Raw genomic sequence first — 25,494 nt, 5'->3', positions numbered from 1 at the left:
CATTAGAACTGTACACTGAGTATCTGACTCAATATGGTTTTACTCAGTTTCTACAAAAGAGATTTGTTCCTAAAAAGTTACATATGGCTTGAGCTTATGTAAATAAATTAATTTTAAAGTCATGAGGAAGATAGTAAAGAAACTCTATAGGGTGTCCTTCTGCAAACGAAAATATCTATTTGTAAAATGAATAATCACTCCCTAATATATTTGCTGAATTTAGATTTATACTTATAATGTTGACTTAGAGTATGATGCAATAATAAAGTAGAGGCATTTATCGTTTAGAATTGAGTATTCTTCTTCCTAAAGAGAATTCTTTTGTGAAAAAGAAATTTATAATGCAAAATTTTAGAAAATGGACAATCTTTCACTTTGTTGCCTACTTTAAGTTGGCAATGGCCATTTTAAAAGTTAGGGACCTCTTTTAGACGCGTGTACCCCAATGTTCATCGCAGCACTGTTTACAATAGCCAGGACATGGAAGCAACCTAGATGTCCATCAGCAGACGAATGGATAAGGAATCTGTGGTACATATACACAATGGAATATTACTCAGCCATTAAAAAGAATACATTTGAATCAGTTCTATTGAGATGGATGAAACTGGAGCCCATTATACAGAGTGAAGTAAGCCAGAAAGAAAAACACCAATATAGTATACTAATGCATATATATGGAATTTGAAAGATGGTAACGATAACCCTATATGCGAGACAGAATAAGAGACACAGATGCATAGAAGAGTCTTATGGACTCTGAGGGAGAAGATGAGGGTGGGACGTTCTGGGAGAATAGCATTGAAACATGTATATTATCATATGTGAAACAGAACACCATTCCATGTTCGATGCATGAGACAAATGCTCAGGGCTGGGGCAATGGGATGACCCAGAGTGATGGGATGGGGAGGGAGGTGGGAGGGGGGTTCAGGATGGGGAACACATGTAAACCCATGGCTGATTCATGTCAATGTATGGCAAAAACCACTACGATATTGTAAAGTAATTAGCCCCCAACTAAAATAAATAAATTTATTTAAAAAATAAATAAATAAATTCAATTTCCACTTCTTCATTGCTGGTGTGTATAAATAAAATTGAAATTTTATATTAATTTTGTACCCCCAAAAAATAACTTAAAAAATGAAAAAAAATAAAAGTTAGGGACCTCTTTTGACTTCCGAATGGCTAGCATTCATTCATTCCCTGGATGTAAAACAAAACAAGCCATTTTTAAAATGGGTATCACAGAGTCACACTCTGTCAGCATCCAGGGAGACCTTAGGAATTATCTAGTCCAACTCTTCCAACTTCCTGGTGAGGAAACGGAGGTCCAGAAACGTCAGCAAGCTGGGTAGTGGCAGTTAGGAAGAGAACCCGAGTCCCCTCATTTCCACAATTCTGTACTCTCTTTTACCAAATGCTAGGGATACACACAAAGAGGCAACCTGTACGGGGAAGAAGCAGGAAAAAATTCCCCCACCGAACAACGCCCTGGGAGGGAAGACAGAAGCAAATAGAGGAGGCCTGACAATAGACTACAGCAGCCCATCTCACTAACAGTATCAATCAATTCAGTTCAGTTCAGTTCAGTGGCTCAGTTATGTCCAACTCTTTGCGACCCCATGAATTGCAGCACGCCAGGCCTCCCTGTCCATCACCAACTTCTGGAGTTTACCCAAACCCATGTCCATTGAGTTGGTGATGCCATCCAGCCATCTAATCCTCTGTCGTCCCTGTCTCCTCCTGCCCTCAATCCTTCCCAGCATCAGGGTCTTTTCAAATGAGTCAGCTCTTTGCATCAGGTGGCCAAAGTATTGGAGTTTCAGCTTCAACATCAGTCCTTCCAATGAACACTCAGGACTGATCTCCTTTAGGATGGACTGGTTGGATCTCCTTGCAGTCCAAGGGACTCTCAAGAGTCTTCTCCAACACCACAGTTCAAAAGCATCAGTCCTTTTCTGCTCAGCTTTCTTTATAGTCCAATTCTCACATCCATACATGACTACTGGAAAGACCACAGCCTTGACTAGACGGACCTTTGTTGGCAAAGTAGTCTCTGCTTTTAAATATGCTATCTAGGTTGGCCATAACCTTCCTTCCAAGGAGTAAGCGTCTTTTAATTTCATGGCTGCAATCACCATCTGCAGTGATTTTGGAGCCCCCCAAAATAAAGTCTGACACTGTTTCCACTGTTTCCCCATCTATTTCCCATGAAGTGATGGGACCAGATGCAATGATCTTAGTTTTCTGAACGTTGAGCTTTAAGCCAACTTTTTCACTCTCCTCTTTCACTTTCATCAAGAGGCTTTTTAGTTCCTCTGCACTTTCTGCCATAAAGGTGGTGTCATCTGCATATCTGAGGTTATTGATATTTCTCCCGGCAATCTTGATTCCAGCTTGTGCTTCTTCCAGCCCAGCGTTTCTCATGATGTACATTGCATATAAGTTAAATAAGCAGGGTGACAATATACAGCCTTGACGTACTCCTTTTCCTATTTGGAACCAATCTGTTGTTCCATGTCCAGTTCTAACTGTTGCTTCCTGATCTGCATACAGGTTTCTCAAGAGACAGGTCAGGTGGTCTGGTATTCCCATCTCTTTCAGAATTTTCCACAGTTTATTGTGATCCACACAGTCAAAGGCTTTGGCATAGTCAATAAAGCATAAATAGATGCTTTCCTGGAACTCTCTTGCTTTTTCGATGATCCAGCGGATGTTGGCAATTTGATCTCTGGTACCTCTGACTTTTCTAAAACCAGCTTGAATATCTGGAAGTTCACAGTTCATATATTGCTGAAGCTTGGCTTGGAGAATTTTGAACATTACTTTACTAGCGTGTGAGATGAGTGCAATTGTGCGGTAGTTTTAGCGTTCTTTGGCGTTGCCTTTCTTTGGGGTTGGAATGAAAACTGACCTTTTCCAGTCCTGTGGCCACTGCTGAGTTTTCCAAATTTGCTGGCATATAAAGTGCAGCACTTTCACAGCATCATCTTTCAGGATTTGAAATAGCTCAACTGTAATTCCATCACTTCCACTAGCTTTGTTCATAATGATGCTTTCTAAGGCCCACTTGACTTCACATTCCAGGATGTCTGGCTCTAGGTGAGTGATCACACCATCGTGATTATCTGGGTCATGAAGATCTTTTATGTACAGTTCTTCTGTGTATTCTTGCCACCTCTTCTTAATATCTTCTACTTCTGTTAGGTCCATACCATTTCTGTCCTTTATCAAGCCCATCTTTACAACCAGTAATGCTGAAGAAGCTGAAGTTGAACGGTTCTATGAAGACCTGCAAGACCTTTTAGAACTAACACCCAAAAAAGATGTCCTTTTCATTATAGGGGACTGGAATGCAAAAGTAGGAAGTCAAGAAATACCGGAGTAACAGGCAATTTGGCCTTGGAGTACAGAATGAAGCAGGACAAAGGCTAATAGAGTTTTGCCAAGAGAATGCACTGGTCATAGCAAACACCCTCTTCCAACAACACAAGAGAAGTCTCTACACATGGACATCACCAGATGGTCAATGCCAAAATCAGATTGATTATATTCTTTGCAGCCAAAGATGGAGAAGCTCTATACAGTCAGCAAAAACAAGACCGGGAGCTGGCTGTGGCTCAGATCATGAACTCCTTATTGCTAAATTCAGACTTAAATTGAAGAAAGTAGGGAAAACCACGAGACCATTCAGGTATGACTTAAATCAAATCCCTTCTGATTATACAGTGGAAGTGAGAAATAGATTTAAGGGACTAAATCTGATAGACAGAGTGCCTGATGAACTATGGATGGAGGTTCGTGATATTGTACAGGAGACAGGGATCAAGACCATCCCCATGGAAACAGTATCAATAGCTAATGGAAATTTTTATGCATTAAATCACCTTCTAGAGGTTAGTTTACTTTTTTCGGCTTGCTTCCTCACTAGGCTTCTGATACATTGAATTGTTGACTCACAGCAAATTCTTTCTAGATGGCCAGGAAGTGTGAAACATTCCTTTCCCAATGTTCTACAGCACTTGAAAAAAACATTCAAAGCAGTGCATCAGGATGAAGACTAAATTATCCTAACGATAGTGACATCTACACAACCACCTCAAGGTCCCTGAGAAAAAATACTGTGAAAAACATTTCTTAGATAGATGAAGCCTATGTATTTTTTAAAGGCAGAAATCTTAGGTTAGAAGAGAAGCAAACACAGTGTTTATCATAGCTGGGAAAAATAAGCAAGGGTCTGGGGTTGACAGAACCTGTACCACTAGAAGTCATTTCACTTGGTGACTTCGTGAGTTATGCTAATCATCTGTGTATGAATGGAAACACTGTTTTCAGTGGAACATTAATAGGAGTGAGAAAAATGTAAAACCTTTAAGTGGGGAGACAGGGTGAAAAGAAGAACATGAACTTCTAAAAAATATATATGTGAGATAATGATGATAGCTGATTTATTCATCTCATCTGTTTACTCTCATGAAGGGTGCTACAAAAGTGCCCTATTATTAACTGCAACTGAACACGTCAGAAATGGAGTTGTGATCATTTAAGAGGTGTGCTTTGGAGCTTGTTTTTTAAAGTGAAGTACAGTTCTCTGTGTACTAAGAGTTCAACAAGCTTGGGTGCTTTGGGGACAGAGTAAGACTAAGGACTTGAGGTCTACCTTTATAGTCTGGGGACAGATTTTTGGCACCACATAAGAATCATGCTGGCCAGCCCCACCCATGACAGGTTGATTCCATGTAAGCAGTCTGCCTTAGGGTCACAAGTGACAACTGTATACACAGGTGAGATGTCAGTGATTCAGGAAGCTGCATATAGCAAAAAGTGCCTTATGGTTTGTGACAGTATCAGTAATCTATTGAAATATGATCTACGGGTCTACTTCAGAATACAGAAAACATGTCTTCCTCATGCCTTCAAAGTGATCTTGTCTCTAAAGCAGAGATAAAAGATGCTTGACTACAATTTATAAAGTATTTTGACACCTGTCAGCAAATTGCTACATCAGTTCCCCACAGGATCACTGGTAGCATACTTGCTATACAAGTTCGTCTACAAACAAAAGGCTTATTCATTTATATAGTCCTGAAAATGAGCAGCTAGTAGATGACACACCTAGAATCACCCCTTGAGTCAAACTCCAGGGATTATGATGTCACTGGTTTTATATTCTTTCAGATCTTTAAAGGGAAACATGGCTCCCAAACAGCATAACTACACAAGTTCTAAGCTCCCTATCATTTCAGAGGACTCCAACATGCTGTATGAGCTCTTTTTTTCCCCCTTTCTAAAGCGCCATGTCTGTCAGCCATCCTGCCACTCAGAATTCTAAGAGTGTTGTCAATTGAAGAATACAGAACAATGATGATAAGTTTTTGTGTTCAAACACAAGGCAGATCACTTCAGATATCTCCCTAGAGATATAACTTTCCTCATTTAACAACCATGTTACCCTTGCAGGTAGGTATTTCAACTTACCAGTTAATTATTACCCACCCATCCCCACCGCTGCCCCCTCCCAGATCAATCACTTCTCATTCTTCTCATACCTATCAGGGCAGTAAGTAGATCATGATGTGGGCAGTGATCAGCAATTCTCAGAAGGGAGGCAACACTATTCCAATTTATCTTTCAAGCCTTTGGTGGCTGGTTTTGTTGTTTTTAATGACTATGCATATTCCTTGAGAGGCTACCTGTAGACATTTTCATTTTAAGTGTATAATTACTATTTTGAGGTAATATAACAGATGGAAGCATTACTGATCATTTTGTCAATTCAACAGTGACTTGAAAATTAGTTACATCCACTTGTGAAACTACTTATCATGCATTCTTCACATTATCAGATAGAAGCATTCTAGCCTCTAAAAGTCTGATGTAAATCCTATTTTCCTACTAAATGTCATCATAAAATTAGAGACATGTTACCAAAAGAGAGATCCCAAATAGGCTGAGTTAAAAACCTTGGATGAAGAAGAGAATAACTGCCAGCCCCGTGGCAGTTAACTTGTTCCTGATCATTTGAAAATTAGGTGTATTACCGCTGGTCACATCCCTCATCCTCATGACCACAGGGATGTCTTTCTTGTTGTTGAAGTTACCTAACTCTATCCCTGGGGACTTCCAGACTTTGCCCTCTTCCTGCTTTGATCTGGGCATTTTCATCCCTTTAATTAGGAATTCTACTGCAGTAACACGCTTCACCAGCGGGGGTCTCAAACTGTACTTCCACCAGAAAAGCCCTATGTTCGAGACTTCTGCTTATATAAAACATACTCATTACCGATCGATCCCTGACTTAAAAACTCTCCATTGGAATTCTGTAATCATCTCCTGTTTCCCCCTCTGGTATAAACATACATAGTACTTTGTATTACAGGTTAAAATTAGATACTTATGGTGAATAGGATATGTCATTCTTAGAAGAAAAGTTATACTTATTCGACAGTGTGAAATTTCTCAAAGTGAAATGTATACCTTCCTAATATAGACTGACTCATAAAGGAACTCCACAAAAAATAATTAACATATATACAAAGATAAACCATAACAGACTTCCCTATAATCTTCTTTTTAATAGTAACTGTAAATTTAATATAATCTCAGTTACATAAACAAATATGTAGTTTTATTGATACAAAGACACAAAAAGAATTAAGAGAAAGAATTCCAAAATATTAACAGTTATCTCAGAATGGTATAATTCCAAATGGCTTGCAGCTCTTTCTTTATATTTTTTGAATTTTAAAAGTTTTATTCTTTTTAGAATTACTATATTATTGGGACAGTAGTTTTAAATATATACATATATATGAATATGCACATGTACCTTTTTATTTGATAAAATACACATAACATAAAATTTACCATTTTATCCACTTGAAAGTGTACAAATTCAGTGGCATTAAGTATGGTCACAATGTTATACAACCATCACTACTATCCAGTTTCAGAAGTTTTTCATCACCTCCAGTGGAAACCTTGTACCCATTAGGCAGTCACTTCCCATTCATACCCTCCCCCCAAACCCCTGGCAACCACTAATCTGCTGTCTATCTTTACGGATTTTCCCATTCTGGATATTTCTTATAAACAGAATCATACAGGATGTGGCCTTTGTGCCTGGTTCTTTTCACTTAGCATAATGTTTCCAAGGCTCATTCCTGTTGTATCATGTATCAGTCCTTCATTTGTTTTATGGCTAAATAATATTCAATTCTATGGCTATAATGCATTTTATCCAGTCATCTGTTGAGAGACATTTGAGTTGTTTTCCACCTTTTGGCTATTGTGAATAGTGCTGCTATGAATATTCATGTACAAGTTTTTGTTTCAACATCTGTTTTCATTTCTTTGGGGTATATACCTAGCAGAGGAAGGTTACTGACATATACTTTTTAAAAAATTTCTTTAATTCTACTTTGGCATTCTGTATTTAAAGTAGCAATGCTTTTTTCAGAATTGTTAAGGATAATCCTTATAATACTGATTATGGTACATTTTTTTAAAGGCCAAATCACACTCTTTTTAAAAATGTAACTTTCATCCTTATTCTTTGGGAACAAATTTCTCTTATGCTAAATACTTTAAACTATAATGAACTAACTGAAAGTAACAGTCTTTTCCTCTTGAGCTAGCATAGCCATTCTAGCAGTTGGAAGAGTTGGAAGAGCTAGCATAGCCATTCTAGCAGTACTTAAATCACTATCAAATGCTTATATATTAAAAGTACGAAAATATATCTATATTTTTTGTTGCTTCTTTAACAGAAAAGCATCACTAAATAGACATCAATATTTAAACTTTAAGGGCTGTATTAAATATATAATGCCAAGTAGAAGCATATAGAATCTTCTAGAAATTCAAACTGGCAGATGGTGATCAGAGAGGATGAATACACCCTAAAAGAGTACACAGTACTAATCCTTAAGCGCTTTACCTCTCACCCTCCCAACAGAAAGATAATATATCTCATGAACATACAAGCCCAATATTATCTAGGTTCATTTTAGCTGTAGATACTACTTGATGTGGCCTAAAGATGATGGTGTGCTTACCCATACCTATTTAGCAACTGTTGGCTTTTCCCATTTTTCCTTCCCCTAGAACATATGCACACACATTTATGCAATAAACATTCATGTACATGTCACACGTGCACACTTCTGCACACACAAATGCACCCTTTCTAAACTGTACTTCCAACTCAGTGGCTGCAAGTAAAGGTAGGAATGTTTTTGTAGCCCAGTCACCCCCTAGATCTCAGGCTTTTTCTGCTATTATCACTCCCATGCCTACCAATACAAACATAGTGCCTTGTGATTCAGAAAGCAGAAATATAAGTCTAGCTGAGAAGGGAAGCAGTACCCTTAAAACAATAAGAACGACCCAAATTGTAATATTTGTTAATAAATATGGGATGTTAATAAATAAGGGATATGATTTGGGATCACTTAAAAATAAAGTACTGAGGTATTTCTATAGTACTGGTAGATATCTCTTTAAGAAAAATTCAAATAGGAACAATGAAACTTATAGAAAAGGATCAACTGGAATATTTTAATTCTATAAAAGGTTTTACACATTCCAACTTTGCCAGGATCAACAGTATCAACAAATTTTACTTTTTCCTTTAAAAAAAAAATCTTAAGATGCTTTCATATTCTAATAATGCTCAGAGAAAACCCTACCACAAACCCCAGAAAGGAACTGTTTCATCCTACTCTCTGAAGAATTTTTTAAATAGCTCTCGCATAACAACAACATTTATATCACGGATATTTTTTTCAATGAAGATTAAGAACTTTATAAATGTCTTTTATATGTGGAAAACTGAAACACAGTGGAGTAAATTGTCCAGGGTATCACAAGGAATGAGGGGGAAGCCAAAAATAAAATTAACTGTCAAGAAAGTGGCCTGTCCATAGAGTAAAATATCTCAGTTACCAGGGGGGATATTCATCTAAAAAGGCAATAGAATTAAACATGTTATATCATGATGATACAGTCAAGTCATTTATGAGTATCTATATGCACAGAGTCGGACACGACTGAAGTGACTTAGCAGCAGCAGCATATGCACATGAATGCTCTGTGTACCACTGAATTCCCATTGTTTCATTCTTATTTTCTTTGTGCTTGTGTATACTTCTTTTCTCTGCTATTAGACTATAAGATGTTTATGGCAGGGACCAAATCTCAGCACTTACATGCATGAGGCACATTCCTGGAATACAGTCAGCAGTCAGGTAACATGGGTATGTTCGCGTGTAAAATTTCATAGATATACTCTCAACTAACACCACCCAACCACCAAAACAAATCATGGTGAGGATCTGAAGTTTCTTAACAACTCAACCCCACATACTAAAGAAGAACAAAAAGATGATCAATATAGGCTACTGTGATGATTGTAATGCACAGAGATACCCTAGATATACTCTTACTTGTTAGTGTGTCCAAGTACATAGATTAAGGTAGCCAAGAATGAATTAGCATGATTTACCTCTAGTTAACCAACACCCCATTATTATCCATGAACTGATTTCCCCAACTGGTGTATTATCCTAACCCTTTGCTGCTTGTTTCTGTGATATATCCTCTGACTACCTAACTGTTTGGTGGCAGTCATACCAGAGAGGAGAAATAAATTCTAATCAATCCTGCTTACTACTTGTTAACAGCTTTATGAGGTGCTGTAGTGAAGTTAATAGGATAAAAATGAAGAGCAAATTTAGTTTGGGGTATTTAAACAACATAAGGTACTTTGCCTTCAAAAAAAAAAAAAAAAGAAAAACTCCTTCACTCACATTTCATTGATCAAGCTGTGAGGTTTATTTATCCATGTTATCTCCATCTCCATCACAATAGAGAATGGGCTGAAAGAATTATCTTGGGCATAATTTTTAAACAATTACTCAGGAGTTACCTTCCTTTTTCTTTAAAAATTCTCTATTGTCTTACCTCCCAGTCCAAATAATCACAGACGTCTTCAAAGTTAGTGAGCAGAGACACTGAGCAGAACAGCCGTGGCAGCTCATCCCTTGTCATTGGGGGAAAACGGCTATCTTTAAGGGCACTGTTGAAAACAAAGCGAATATTAAAACAGTCACTAGATATGAGTTCCTAGTTTCAAATGCAGACAATCATTTGAAAAAGGTAAGAATTTCTTAAAAAATCAGAAAGGTAAGAAAGGTGTCAAAATCTCTAAATGCATTCAAGTGCTCCAAAGATTTTCGAAGTTATTTTTGTTCATTCAGCAGATTGTGTTTACTAGCCAATCCTGTGACCGATTCAGTTGTAAAGAGTGTAAGATCAATTACATTTCCTGTATAGTCATTTCCTTGTATACTTCCTTGTTACTTGTAGAATTTGACAATGTTTTATTTGATTTTTGAGGAGAATAAAAACCAGAGCAGTGGAAACTTAGGGGAAGAATTCTGCATCTAGCACTGGTAGAAAAAAAAAAAAAATATATATATATATATATATTTCATGTTGAAAAAAAAAGGTTCACACTAGGTTGGACAGTTACCATAGAACAACATATAAAAAGTTCGAAAAAAGGTAAAAATGTTATTTTCTTTAAGCAAAAGAAATCAAAGAAAATGAAAATTATCGTGCAAATTATGGACTAAAAGTACAAAGATTTCAGGCCCCCTCTAAAGGAGAATTCAAGATACTACTCAAAAATTGTGAAACTTCAGGAAATAGGGCTAATCTTAGGAAAGAAAATTATGATTAGGAGACCGTTAATCACATCAATGGATTTCTGAGTACATCAACTCTGATTCAATCCTGTAATCAAGGGTAGTGTTCCACAGTGCCAAATTCTAGAAAAACCTCACTGTAAAGGACAAAAATGTTGGAAGATCATAATTCTTCCTGCAACAGTAGAACAGACAGAAAAGACAAAGAGACACACACACACACACACACACACACACACAGAGGCACTGTGCGTTCCTGTACTTCTAAAAGAAACCACTTCCTGGTCAAGAAAACAAACACATCTCTGATTGCCCACTATATTAATGGCATTTGCGCTGTCGATCTTCAAATGTCCTGTATAGCAGAGCCAGGCTTAGGAAATGTTTTCACAGATTAATCCTTAGAGGTTACAAACTTAGAGCCTACAAACTGCTTGGGTCATAACAAAGTTCCATGACCTTTGGAAATAATTTAATTCCTTTTTCAGTGACTTCCTCATTGCTGGATTTTCTTTTTTCCATTCCTTCCTTTGCATTCAGAAACTCACTCACTGTATTGTACAAATATACCCCTATGTTTGTTAAGTATTTTCAATATGTTGTGGTGCTCATTCTATCCTGCTATACAGAGGAAAATGCTTCCAGAAAGACAGAGATGTTATATAGAGAGCATACATGTTTTCCCCATTCAAGGAGCCAAGATTAACCAAGGAAATCTGTGATAATTCATACTCTGAGAATAGCATTTCACTATTTCATAATTTAACAACATAAATTTCCTATGGTTTGGCTTCTTTTATTTTCCAACTGGCAAATAAAGTTTTAAGAAATATTTTCAAGTTCTCATCCAAAGCCAACATAAAGACATATATGATGTTTGTATAACAACCCCCCCAACCCCACCTAGGAGAGGAGTTGTAAAAAACAGAAGAATCCCATGCATAAAAACCCAAACTTGCACACTTTGTTTTCCTTTTGAAAAGAAAAAGAAAAAGAGAAGGTAAAAAGCCTTATACATTAGAATAACATATTATTTTTAGGGTTATAGATTTTATTGTGGTGAAATATACACAACATAAAAATTACATTTTAACCATTTTTAAGTGTATATTTCTCTGGGCTTAAATACATTCACTTGTTGTACAACCACCACCACCATCCATCTATCCATCTCCGGAAATATTTTCATCTTGCCCAGCTGAAACAAGGTACCCAATAAACACTAACTCCCCATTCCTCCCTCCTCCCAGCCCCTGGGAGAAATGTAAATACACTTTTATAATTTAAAATAATTATAGTAATATAGTTGCTAATGTTTTTCCTATAAAACAGCTTTATTGACATACAATTCACATACCATAAAATTCACCCTTTCAATGTACACAATTCAATGATTTTTAGTATATTCAGAATTGTACAATCATTACCCCATCCAATTTTAAAATATTTCATCACACCACAAAGAAACCCTATACCCGTTAGGAGTCAGTCCCTATGCTTCCCTCCCCGCAGCTAGCACTAATCTACTTTCTGTCTCTATGGATTTGCCTGTTCTGGACATTTTATGTAAGTGGAATCATACAATATGTGACCATTTGTGTCTGGCTTCTTTCACTTGGGATGATGTTTTTGAGGTTTTATCCATGTTGTAGCATGTATTGGTATGTGTTAGTCGCTCAGTTGTGTCTTACTCTTTGCGATCCCATTGACTGTAGCCTGCCAGGCTCCTCTGTCCATGGGATTCTCCAGGCAAGAATACTGGAGTGGACTGCCATGCCCTCCTCCAAGGGATCTTCACAACCCAGGGATCAAACTCTCGTCTCTTATGTCTCCTGAATTGGCAGGTGGGTTCTTTACCACTAGTGCCACCTTAATACGTTTTGTAAAAGCACATCATCCTTTTAATTGCACAATAATATTCAATCCTATGGATATATCACATTTTTGTTTTCCATTTATCTGTTGAAGGACATTTTGGTTATTTCTGCTTTTGGGCTACTGTGAATAATGCTGCTATGAATATTCATGTATGAGTTTTTTTGTGGAAAGTAATGTTTTCATTCTCTTGGGTAGATACCTAGGAGTCGAATTGCTGGGTCACATGGTAATTCTGTGTAACTTTTCGAGGAACCAACAAATAGTTTCCCATAGTGGCCGTACCATCCTACATTCCCATCAGCAATGTACAAGGGTTCCAATATCCCTACATCCTCGCCAACACTTCTTATTATCTGCCTTTTTCATTATAGTACTAGGTCTCCTGTACTGAAGAGATTTTGTATCTAGCTCTAGCTTTTATATATATTTAAAAAATACACATGTTGAAGTTGCCATGCAGTTAATTTCTCAACACTCTGAGGCAGGTTATTATTTTATTTCCTAGCAAACCAGTGAAAAGTATATTTTAGCTCAGTGCAATTCAAACTATTTCAAATCAACAAAATTTTCAAGTGCAACTGAGGACCAGGCTAGGAAGCTTTCCTTGTGATATGGAGTCTATTGCTCACTCACTAGGGACTTAAAAAAATGTTTAGATCCAAGAGTGAGTGGGAGAATGCTAGCATGGCTAATAAGATAAAATAACAATCATGCCTTGCTATACAATACTCAAATGTATTAATTTCAAAACACTGAACTAATAAAGGTATGTTAATCATGATGTAAATAGTCTGATTTTACAGAAACACTCATTCAAACAAGACTTTTAATTCTTGCATTTGTCATCAGTAAATTTTCATTAAATTCATGTGCATAGACAAATTCCAAAAGGCAGGAAGCCCTCAGTATCTCTAAATGCAAATTCCTAGGGAAAAGAACTAGCAATGAAAGCCTAGCGAGGATTTAAGGGATTATTAAAAAGATGAAAAAATGTGGCTGGAGACTACCTCAGAGCTACTAGACTGGGGTAGATGGCTGATAAACAAGAGGATTCAGCTTCTCTTGGCCCTGCTCCCTTCTGTATATAGAATATGCGATGTGGAAGCTGAGCCTTTAGAGACAATATGCTATGGGGAGTCAGGCAGTGACTTACTCAAGGTTGACCCAGCTAGTTAGTGACACAGTAGGGGGACAACCCAGATTCTCTGATGCAAGTTCACAATTCTTTCTAGTATCCACTCCTTAGTTGCTTCTTTTGACAGGATTATGAGTTTTTTTTTTAATTTTAAAACAAAATGCTTGCCTTACTAGGCAATTCTGATCTCATACCTGCAATGCCTCTGCCTAAAAAAGATAGATAATAATTTAACAGCATTTGCTAGTAGCCAAAGGGTAAATAGAGCTAGACTTCCTGTCTACTGGAAATCTGCAGGAGCAAAAAGGATTTTTAAATATTAATACTGTCCATGGAAAGCATTTTATACCAATGTAGTATGTGCCAATTTAAAGAACTGACAAAGAAAGAGATATTGTAGTAGATTTGTATGAAGTTCTCTTTGTTACAATAGGAAACCATTTTCTAATGTTTAAATATTGCTAGGAAAAAAAAAGAACACTTATGTACAAAAATCTGCTGGCTGCTCCATCACCCATATGATGGATGGCTAAGGTTTAAACAACAGTTTGATTCAATACCAAATTCAAATATATTCAATTCAAATTGGCATCTTCCCAAGAATATATTCCACCTAATTGAGAAGCAGCATTGGCATCTGTCAAAGTTAATATCTAATGTTAAATAGTACTTTAATGAAAATGAACATTTAAAAAAAGGTATTAGGAGCTTAGCTATCGAAGAATCACATGGTTTGTGACAGTACCTGGAAACTATGAGGGGGAAAAAAAACAGCTGAAAAGAGACAAAGCCTTAGACATGGCAAGGCTCATCACAAACAACAGAACATGCAACAGAAATTATTTGTGAGTCTAGACAGCTAGCCATTCACTCACTCATTCATTCATTCTTTTGCTTTCTAAAACACTGATGACCATAATCAGTTAACCAGTGGAAAGATACCAAACTGAGAAGGGCTTCATATTACAAGCAATCATTTTCCAGGACAAGGAAGTAATAACCAAAGTTTAAAATCCTTGTTTGGACAGGTGAAGAAAAGCAAATCAAGTATACATTAATCTAAAAAAATTAAAAAAAAACAGCTTTTTACACAAGGGGTTTCAATTATCTGGAAATTCTGCCATTCCTCATCAGAGCTTCTAAAACAGAATGGACATGTGACATGTCTGAACTCCAGGAGCTGAGAATATTAGGATCCTAAGCCCAAATCTGAAAAGTTATCTATATCCTCTCTTCCACATTAAGTATCAATTTTAGCTTCCCATAGTCCAAAAATAAATAAATAAATAAATAATAGGCACATTCATGTCAATGTATGGCAAAACAAAAAAAAAATAAAAGTAAATAAAAAAATAAAAAACAGCAAAAAAAAATAGGCACAAAGCAGAATGCAAAAAAGTAAGTGACTATTCATCAAACCTAAGTGCAGAGAGGAACAACAAAGGACATGGTCATGCTTAAGGAGTGAGGAAGGGAACCTCATTTTCAGAGTTGAGACCCATAAGAAAGGAAATTTTCAATTGTAAGCCACATGTAAACTGTTACTTAATTGGGACATGTTTTTCCCCTTTAGAGTAATGAGTACAGCCTACTTGCTGCTTAATGAGCATTAACACTACAATTTATTAATTGTAATATGTATTTATAAGCATGATAGGATGGGTACTTAGCAGGGAGTGGAGGAAAGAACTAGGGCATGGAACAAAAGGGAGAGAAAGTATGAAGGAGGAAAAGAAAACTAAAATATATAAAAATAAATAAAAGTGGAGAGGAAGAGAAAACTAGAAGCAGAAAAAGGAATTGGGAAGCAAAGAAAGTAAAAATAAAACACACAAAGGGGTAGAGAGAGAAGGCAAGGATGAAACAATGGAAGGGTAGGAGGGAGAGGGAGATCTAGAGTGGTGGGTGCTCGAGGTTTTCATGTAAGTTATTTGGCTCCTATCCTATAGGATTCACAGAGGCTTTAGTCTGTTATCACCTACTGCCCTCTGAATGGCTTAAAGTTCTTGAATTGCTCTAATCTGGAATTCTTAAAAGCCTCTACTCTCTGAGATGGCCACAGCTGCCCACTAGGAAGGAAAAATACTCTCTGGGTTGCATGCTGTGATGATCAGAGCAATACTGTCAAGAATCTGCCTCCTAGGCACAAGTTCCTCACCTGTAACTTAGGAGACAAGGTTGTGAATTTGATTTAGTGGAGCAGAACTACAACTGGAAAATATCAGTAAAAGATACATGAAGAAACAGATGGCTAAATGTTTGGTGTATGTGGTGGGTATTCCTCCTCTCTCTCCATGTAGCGTCCACATGATGCTTTCCCTGCAGAGTTTCTGGGTTTACTTGATCCTGTTTTTAGAAACGAAGGGCTAGAAACTGGTTTTTAATTATTTTTCTGACAGAAATCTTTTAAAATATATTCTACCAGAGTATAACGGACATAATTTTCTCTGTATGACTCATGTTCATCGTTAAGACTCAATATGACTTGGGCCATTCATTACTATACAGTATTGGAACAGTACTCTCAATACAGTCTTGGCAATAAAAAAAAATCTGTAGGTATGGAAAACAGATTACAGTATGACCACCAACAGATTTCATCTTGGGGAATTTAAAAACATGAGACTATCTCTACTTTGAAGAGAATATAACACAAAAATAACCTGACATAGACTTTCAAAGTTTCCAGGGATCTGACACCTGTGTTCGCTAAGTTTGGATACTATAAAACTGAAATACCTCTCAAATCGAATCAAATGTCAATTTTATTGCCTTCCCCGGAGAATCTAGAAAAACCTCTACAACCCTGAACAAGTATCACTTTCCCAGGGTCATCAGAAGCATTTCTGCGAGGTGTAACAACAGTTCCCCATGACTTACCGCTGATAAAAATAGCTCCCCAAAATGCAAAATTGAAGTTATCGTTAATGTATGAGCCCTATTTCACAGTCCTATAGAACACAGCACAGGAGAATCGTCAAAAACTTGGATTCTGGAATCAGACATGCCTACGTTTGGATTGTGGCTCTACTGCATGCTAGTTGTGTGACATTTGGTCAAGTCTCTTAACTTGTGCCAGCCTCCATTTCCTCTTCTATAAAATGGGGATACTAATAGTACCTACCTCACAGAGCTACTGTGACAAGTGAACAAAATAATAACACCCACACAAGTGCCTTACATATACCAGGGCTCAGTAAGTAGTGCTCCCACCCCCCCACCCCACCCCCGCCACATCCAAGTTTTATTTGTTAAGTTTATGCCCACAGGGCTACCTCCATCTCATGTTTCTGGTGACAGGAATGGAGCCTCAGGACTAAGATTGACCCTTCAACCTTATGAGAAGATCAAAGCAAATTATCTGCTCTAAGAACTGACTGTGACCATTGAAAGAGAATAATGGCTACCCTTTCAGGTTCTGGTGTTTTCGAGAACCCTTCATTTTCTTTCATTTTCAAAATATTTATTAAGCATCTGCGGTATGCCTTTTATTATGTGAAGAGCCACAAAGGATTTAAGAATAGTAGATTACAAAATAATACATGAACACATGTAAAAGAGTTTGATAGGAAGGCTGAGAGGCAAGGTCAGGCAAGGTTAGTGTCTTTTCTGGAAGGATCTGTTTACACTCTCTGCTACTGGTTTACTGGTTTCCAAATGACCCAGAGTTGCAGGTAAATTCACAGAAATTAAAAGTATACACATTTTTGTTTTCTAGTAAGACGTCTACTACATCAAGCAACATACTTCTTCATCAAGAATTTCCATTATCCTGCAGCCATGCATTCATATGTTGCTTTGTAATGTAACTCAGTTTTCGTGAGCTAGGTTTTAAAAAATCTCCAGGGCAGGGATTGGCTTTTTACTTCCATACAAAAAAAAATGTTTACCAAGAAATGCAGCTCCCTGAACTGTGCTCATTTATCTTCAATGGATTTAGATATGTTATTCTCTATCTAACTGGTTATGCTCCAGCAAAATCCTTAGGAAAAAAATGTAAACACTCTCTAAGCAGCAGACACAGGATGAGAGATGAGAAGCTCCATGCTTTCCTCATCTCACCCAGTGGTCTCCAAACTGTTTTGATTGAGCATTCTTATCAGTAAAAGAAGTCTGAGCATACATCCTCAATATGTATATTTATTTACAAAGTATGTATCACAGTCACATACAGCGAATATATCCAAAGCACAGTACAGACTTAGAATAAGTTTGCTGTTGAAAACAGTGGGTATAAATACATATTTCAAATAATGTTCTTGATAATTTCCTTCTTTGGGGGGCTGACATCTTGTCAGATCCGATTAGATTATATTCATTTTCACTTGATGACTTGGCCAACCAATTTACAAGGTGACTTGCAGAAATGGCAGCTAGCTCCACCTTTTTCTTGCCCTTGCCTTGTGCTTATGACTATTATCATCACTCCATTGTTCCTTTGCAGGAATGTTCTTAAGCCAATTGTCCACCCTGAGTGGCTTTAACTAGCTTTAGCCAACCTATGCATAATAGTCAAATGGCTTAAGAAGATTCCTGTAAAGAAACTACAAATTGAAGATAATACTAAGAACCATGCATCTACTTAACCAGGCTCGTAAACTGAAATATGCTGCAACATACTGCAAAAGTGACTGAAAGAAGTAGTGTGCCACCATCAACTCCCAGCAAATCGTGGTTCTCAGACTTTCCTCAAGATCCCTCAATTTAGAGTATGTGACAATGACTCACTGACATAGACCAAATGGGAGCACCAGGGTCAATGCATACATCAAATATGAGTGGAGTGTCAGTAGTTTCTTATATTTTATGTAAAAGATCATAAATAGAACTTCTAATCTTTTCTTCCCACTCCACAATGGATGGTCTGGATGTACTGCTCTTAGGAGACTGCTAATCTAAAGCTCTTAATCAGCTTGTAAGAAATTGGTCCTGATACACTTAGACACAACACTATGAGCAAAAAGAGCTTTAAATACAACAGAGCTAATACCTATGGAGTGCCTGCTGTGTGCCAGGTGTTAGACAGGTGTTATCTTGTTGAGTCCTCAAAACAACTCCATTTTGTAGATGAGGCAACTGAGGTTCACTGAGTTCAGTGAGATGAAGCAACTTGCCCAAGGTCATTAAAGCAGGTAAGAGTTGAATTCTGGACAGCCTGCCTCTATGGCTCCATTCTGTTTTCACAGCACCACCTCTAGAACGTTAGCGGATCAACTTCAGTATATGCACATTCAATCAGCTCTAAGGAATTTTCCCCCAATTAATGAGACTTCTCTTGGGGTTTAACTGGATGTTGTAGGTTATAAGTGTGGGCAGGTTCTGCAACAAAGACAAATAGTACTTTTATAGTGAAAGTTTTGGCTTGTTTTTGCTCTTTCATTTTGATCTTGGTGATTCAGAGCTGCTGTCACTGAAAAACATCTGTTTTATCTAAATTTAATAAGGCCTATTAGTGGGACACTAAGCCTTCAGAATAAGTCTGAAGCCTTTCCACAATTTGAAATTTAATCTACTGAAAGTCATAATAGCGTTACCAAAGTACTAGTCTTGGACATATCTAGGCTGGCAGGCCTGTTTCTGATTTTTTAACTTTGCTTTTCCAACATGAATGAATAAGCTCCCTCATACTCACCACAACAGTCATGCAATTTTTTTCCCCTTCCTTCTTTCCATGGTAATCAAATCTATAAGTTGAACTCTGTAAACTGCAAAACATATGGTGTCACTCACTCTCACTGATGTGCTGTGTGAGGCGGTTCAGTCTTACCTATGGTAAGAGATTACTATCCTTTCTTAAACTCTTGTCAGTGCTAGCTGGTGCAGGTCTGCTGAGAGCTAACATGCTGGTTCTTATTGGATGGCCTGTCTATGATTTTCTCAGACATAACTGACAGGCAACGAAAGGTAACAAAGGAAAAAAGAGTTAAGTCAGTCTTGAAGATGAGGTACAAAATCAACTGATCAACTTAATTCAGTCCTGCTGAGGAAGAGGGAGCGAGGGACTCCAGCCCTCTCCACTGACTCAACCGATATGTTTTTCATCTTTCTTTTCCTTCTCTTCTTACCCTCTCCCAGCTTCTGGATGTTTTCCTCTTTTTCTTCCTCTTCTTATTCCACTATGGTAAGGAAGAAAGAACTATAAAATGTCGCAAGGAGATGAAAGAGAAGAATGGGGGTGGAGAGAGAGAAGAGAGCATTAAGACAAACATATACAGCTGCTGCTTCCACTGAACAATTGTACAGACCAGCGTGCAAGGCAGCGGCCATTGGGTCACGACAACCCATTCCCTTCTGTACTGGTTTTAATGTTCTGTTTCAGCCTTCAGGGAGTAGATGGGTGATGGTGACAGATAAAGGTACAGCCCAATCCACTGCCTCTTTCTCTCTGGGGTTTTAAGGTACCCTTGCCAAGGGGCTGGGGGTTGGGAAGAAAAGTCAAGGACCTCAACCCTAGCAGCCTACATGCTTAACCACACATTTATAGAATCACTTTCTTTGATTTGCATACTTTCCCAAGGCATATATCTCAACAACAAAGCAAAACCACACGCCTGTTTTTAAGGCCTCTGTAACTTTCATTAACATTCATTTAAATGGAACTCTCTTCCATTTTTATCACTATCTGATATCTCTGGGGGAAAGATTCCTTTAAACCATTCATATTATCTTTGTTTTATATGATTCTTCATAGAATTTCCAAAGGGTCTGCACATCTTTTATCCTGACACTCAATACAGCCTCATGAAGTTGATAAGCTAATGCAACATTATGTTAGAAACCACAATAGGTGTTCCTCTGAGAACAAGACCCCCTATAGTCATAGAGTCACAAAATGCCAGAGCTGCAAGCACTTAGAGACCGTCTAGTCCACACCGTTCACTTGACATCTGGGGGAACTGGAGCAGAAAGTAATGTGCCCAAAGTCACATGGCTACTGAGTAGTGGAGTCAGGGCTTACCCTGCTGCATCTTCAGACATCCCTTGTCCCCCATCCATTCATCTTTCCAGTATTCTTTCACATATTTGTTGACCAGCTCTGGCCTAATCCACTAATATTCCAGCAGGGATGTACGGAGGAGGAGGAAGAAAGTGCTACCAAAGACACTGGGGAATAGCTACAACAATGAAACAGTGAGCTTCCCAAGTGCCAGGCCCCTGGGACTTGTAAGCATGCTGAAGTCATGCAGAGTTTAGAAACTGAGCAGATAAGGGTGGGGGAGCAGCAGAGCAACACAGTCTTCATCACTGCCCTCCTCTGCATTTCCAGTCCACTCCTTCCTCACCTCTCTTTATTCTTATTCACTCCTAGTCAGTGGTTCTCTCTCCCCAGTGTGCTTTTTCCTTGCTTTCTCCCCAATGCAGTCCAGGCCATCCATTCTGGCCCATCACTTCTCTCTAGCTGCTGAGCTACATAGGAGGATTGCTCAGCAGAAAAGTTATACATTTTTAAAATAAGGTATTTCATTGCCTTTTCTCAAGCTCTCGCAACTAGAGAATCTGTCCTTGTAAATGTCACACTATGTTCTGGTGGTGTGTCTATAAATATGTCAGACTATAAAGCTGGTCAGGGCAAGATAACCTGAACACCCATTTTCCAGTAAATAGCACAACACCATGCGTGGATCCAGCATGGGAAAAATATGTGGTTCTTCATGTACTGCTAAAGCCCTTGGACTTTAATCCAACCTATCTTCCAGTGTCTTAACTTGGAACAGATTTTACTTTATTCCTTTCAACAAATATGTTTACAGTTGGCCTGGTCAAACAGAAAAGGGTATTTTTTAACTCTTCATCTCTTGTTTGGTTTATATCTTGATAAATCTGATTTTCAAAGGCTAATAAAAATTTTACTTGTATAGTTCCCCATTCTATTACCATTAAAAATCACTTAATTTTCCCATTGAAAAGGTCCACTTTGATTTTTGTTTCCATGAGACAAGCACATGGGTTAATGAAATATGTTGGAAACGCTTTGCAATATGCTGCTGAAATAACAATTGCTGATTCTTTACTGCAGTACATATTAGGAAAACCACAATAGATGCTAAAAGGAAACTGCATCATTTGGGGATGGAAAAAATGCAATGGATAAAAGCCATGCAGTTTAAATTACAGTCATGTGACAATAGCTCTGTCCCCCACAGCAGCAAAACTTGCCATGAGTAAGTGGTGGTCTTAATGATTACTGATGGAAGAGATACCTATGACCGTGAACTAATTAATGCAGTAAATATTTACTGAATGCTTGCTATGTGCTGAGTGCTGAGTACAACTCTACCTACAGGGGCATAGTATGTTCAGCTGCAGTCCTGTGGAACACTTTGCTTCATTTAAATTTCACTATGGTACAACTGGTATTTATATGAGCACCTCTAGAGTACCTAATGATACGTACAAGTTTCAAACTAAGTCATATTTTAGAGACATAAAAAAAGAGAGAGAGGCACTTAAACTCACAGGGCCTTACTACTTTTAACTTTATGGATACTAGGCTATGTCGAGAAAATCTACAAGGCTAAGCAAAACCCTATAGAAACTCAAATTAAAAACTTGGTTTTTGACTATTTACACCTCTGCATGTGTTCTATGTCTAATTTCATTGGACCATCATCTCCTTGAGTGCAGCAACTGTGTCCACTTCTGCTCACCATTGTATACCCAGTGCCTGGCATTCAGTAGCTAGTGAGTCAATAATAGTGAAAGAAAGAATACAGGAAGGTAGTCTCATATCACTGTATATTTAATAATATTTATTGGCAATATAATAAATATTAAATGGCCCCACTGATTGTGCTTTATTAAACAGTCAACATTCCCCTATACTCTAAATAGCCTTTTATCCATCAACTGAAAAACTGTCCACTGAAGTGTGTTTTCCTTGGTTTAGTATCCATTAAATCTATTAAATGCTGCTCATTTAGAAGGTGATAACTGGTGTTTTGAGTCTTTAGTTAGATTACTGTGCATACACAGTACAGCACAGTTTGGCAACATTTTTCAATCTAAAACTCACAGACTGCTATAAATAGATAATAATCTACTCCCATGATAGAGTTACAGAGTTACTTTGATCTCAGTGACCTCTCCCTGCTCCGAGGAAAACACAGATACCTTGCAACCTTGAGGAGCTCAGTGGCCTCTTAGGTTTGTGTGGTGATTATTACTACTATTTTTCTGTAGTTTGGAACATATAGGGGCCCATATTACTCATCTTTTTTTTAGGCCTTTCACCCCTTCTTATAAAGGGACATCTTATGAACTGGATGAATCACAAGTCAGCCAGGGCAGGCACAGAAGAAAGAAGCACAAGATAACAGTCTCTCTAAATGAACAAGGGTCTGAAAGAAATCACACGTCAGTTCACAAATAAAAAAATTTTTTTCCTTAAAAATAAAATCCTCCGCCTACTCTTCTGGTTCTCTCTGAGATTTCAGGTAAGTAAGTGTCTAAGGGGAAAAGGGGACTTGTTGCAAATCAACTCTCACAGGCAATGAGAATGATCTAGAGGGAAAGGAGCTGACTCTGGAGAAGATGGATGGACCACTGATGCCCCACTTGTGGGGATATCAGAATGCTCAACTGAGACGTTCTAACAACCCACTGGGCTGATGGGGGTTAAAGAATTAGTATGCATCAGCACACATTCCCTCAATCACACTAGTCCAGTCTGGCTTGCCTTTTACAAAAATAATATTGGTTTAGAATGCTGCTCAGAGCCTGCTTCACAAATCTGAGAGACCAGATTGTAGCACCTCTTTTTCCCTAGCTACTGCCACAGCCTCTCCCTCCCCCATGTAACTAAAAAGCCACTTCTTAGACTTTGGAAAACAATGTGAACAAAACTGAGAGAATATTTCTGTGGACTTAACTTTCCTGGAAATAATTATCAGTGATGGAAAACAAACTCTTCGTAACAGAATAAAGTGTCATTAATTTGAGCTCCACTAATTCAAAAATCTGGGCTAATTCAAACAGACCTATGCTGACAGGAAAAGAAGGGTCTGCTCCTCTAAGCAAATCAACTTTGTAAGTAAGGTTGGAAGAGAAGTACAGGACTTGCTGAAAGAGAAACTATTTTCAGAACTGTAGAATTAACCATCTACAAACACTGTAACATCGTAATTACACATTTTTTGTGTATATGAAAAAGCAGATCTCTTGAAGACTTTTATTTAATAATACTTAGCCCATTTGGGGTTACCTATGTCATTAAAACAAGCAAACTATTTTAAAAGAAAATTATATTCATTTTTATTGAATATACTGGACTTCCTGCAATCATTTTGAATTTGGGAGCTCTGACTTCCACTTTGGTGTTGCTAGGCTACTTGCCTACAGTCGTGGTCACCCTCAAAGACCTCTGAGTACAAGTCCTATGGGAGATCACTAATAACTGAGTCAGAAATATGGCCCAAGTCCCCGACTGAGTTCAGTCACTTACTGCCTGACCTAAAGAAGTTACAGACTTTTAATACCTCAGGTTGCATCTAGCTGTAAAACAGGGGTAGAGAGAACAACAACAAAAAGTGTAAATCCCTTAGGTTAGAGACCGACACACCAGAACAAACAAAATCAAAGGCAAAGCAACAAAGTCCTGGGGAAACCTAAGTATTCAGTCATTGTGAAACAAATATCAAATGAAAGCACAACAAAGTAGCATCACTGTCCAAAGGAAGTACTCCTGAGGCTGTTACTCCTCACACTTCCATATTGGCTCTCACTTCACTAGCACAGGGCAGTCTTCCAGCTCCCTCGGTGATCATGGCTCACTGCCTGACAGGCCAGGTTACCTTGTCACAAGTTAAGCTCTGACCACTCTAATAATACTGTAAGCCCCTGGATTCCTACTGGTTTCCCTTAAGCACAAGAAATGCAGAGCTAGCATATCATGGAAAGGGTATTCTACTAATTTCACTTGGGTTGAGGTGGTAAGACTTCCTCTTTTCATACACAGAACTGTAAATCAGAGCACTAGGATTTAAAAAAAAAAAAGGTTCCCAAATTTCTAGTTTCTATAGAAACTTTGAAAATACCAGAACCACGAAATGTGTTTGCTTAAGAAAATTTGGGACACTAAAATTGATAGGTGTCCCACAAAAATAGTGAATAAAATAATCATAGGTCAATGTTCCAATTAAAGTGAATGCTAGTCAGTACATTTTATAGGGAAAAGATTCTTTGAAATGGTTTTGGGCAAGAATATCTATACTCTATTTTTTTATTATTTATTTTATATTGGTATATAGTTACTATAATATTGTGTTAGTTTCAGGTGTACAGCAAAGTGATTCAGTTATACATACACATATATCCATTCTTTTTTGGATTCTTTCCCCATATAAGTTATTACAAAGTACCAATTAATAAAGTTCCCTGTGCTATACTGTAGGTCCTTGTTGATTATATATTTTGTATATAGTAGTTTGTATATGTTAACCCCAAATTCCTAGTTTATATACTCTCTTTTAAAACACAGGTCTCTCAGTGCATCAAAACTACAATGAAGTATCACTCACTCTAGTCAGAATGACCATCATTAAAAAGTCTACAAATAACACATGCTGGAGAGGATATGAGGAAAAGAGATTCCTCCTACACTGTTGGTAGGAATGTAAATTGGTACAGCTACTATGAAGAACAGTAAGGAAGTTCCTTAAAAAAGCTTAAAATAGAATTGCCATATGCTACTAGGTGTATATCCAGAAGAAAACTATAATTCAAAAAGATACATGCACCCCAGTGTTCACAGCAACACTATTTACAATA

General features: G+C 37.7%; 2 protein-coding genes across 5 annotated transcripts in view; one reads left to right on the top strand and one right to left on the bottom strand.

Annotated features, from left to right (window-relative positions):
- AMMECR1 (AMMECR nuclear protein 1) overlaps window positions 1-25,494 on the bottom strand; it is a 118,255-nt gene that overhangs the window by 15,335 nt on the left and 77,426 nt on the right. For all 3 annotated transcript variants that reach the window (XR_014076101.1, XM_081567290.1, XM_081567291.1), the window contains one exon: window positions 9,970-10,084. Coding sequence is in view for 2 of the 3 variants with exons in the window: in XM_081567290.1 (XP_081423416.1) it covers window positions 9,970-10,084 (115 nt within the window). In the remaining variant the exon portion in view is untranslated. The remainder of the gene's footprint in view (window positions 1-9,969; window positions 10,085-25,494) is intronic.
- TMEM164 (transmembrane protein 164) overlaps window positions 1-25,494 on the top strand; it is a 237,235-nt gene that overhangs the window by 207,297 nt on the left and 4,444 nt on the right. The gene's annotated exons all lie outside the window — the stretch shown is intronic.

This window comes from Giraffa tippelskirchi, chromosome X (assembly GCF_054371585.1).
Source record: "Giraffa tippelskirchi isolate mGirTip1 chromosome X, T2T-mGirTip1v1.2.pri, whole genome shotgun sequence".
Classification (NCBI taxonomy): domain Eukaryota; kingdom Metazoa; phylum Chordata; class Mammalia; order Artiodactyla; family Giraffidae; genus Giraffa; species Giraffa tippelskirchi.
This window is presented reverse-complemented; position numbering and strand designations above follow the sequence as displayed.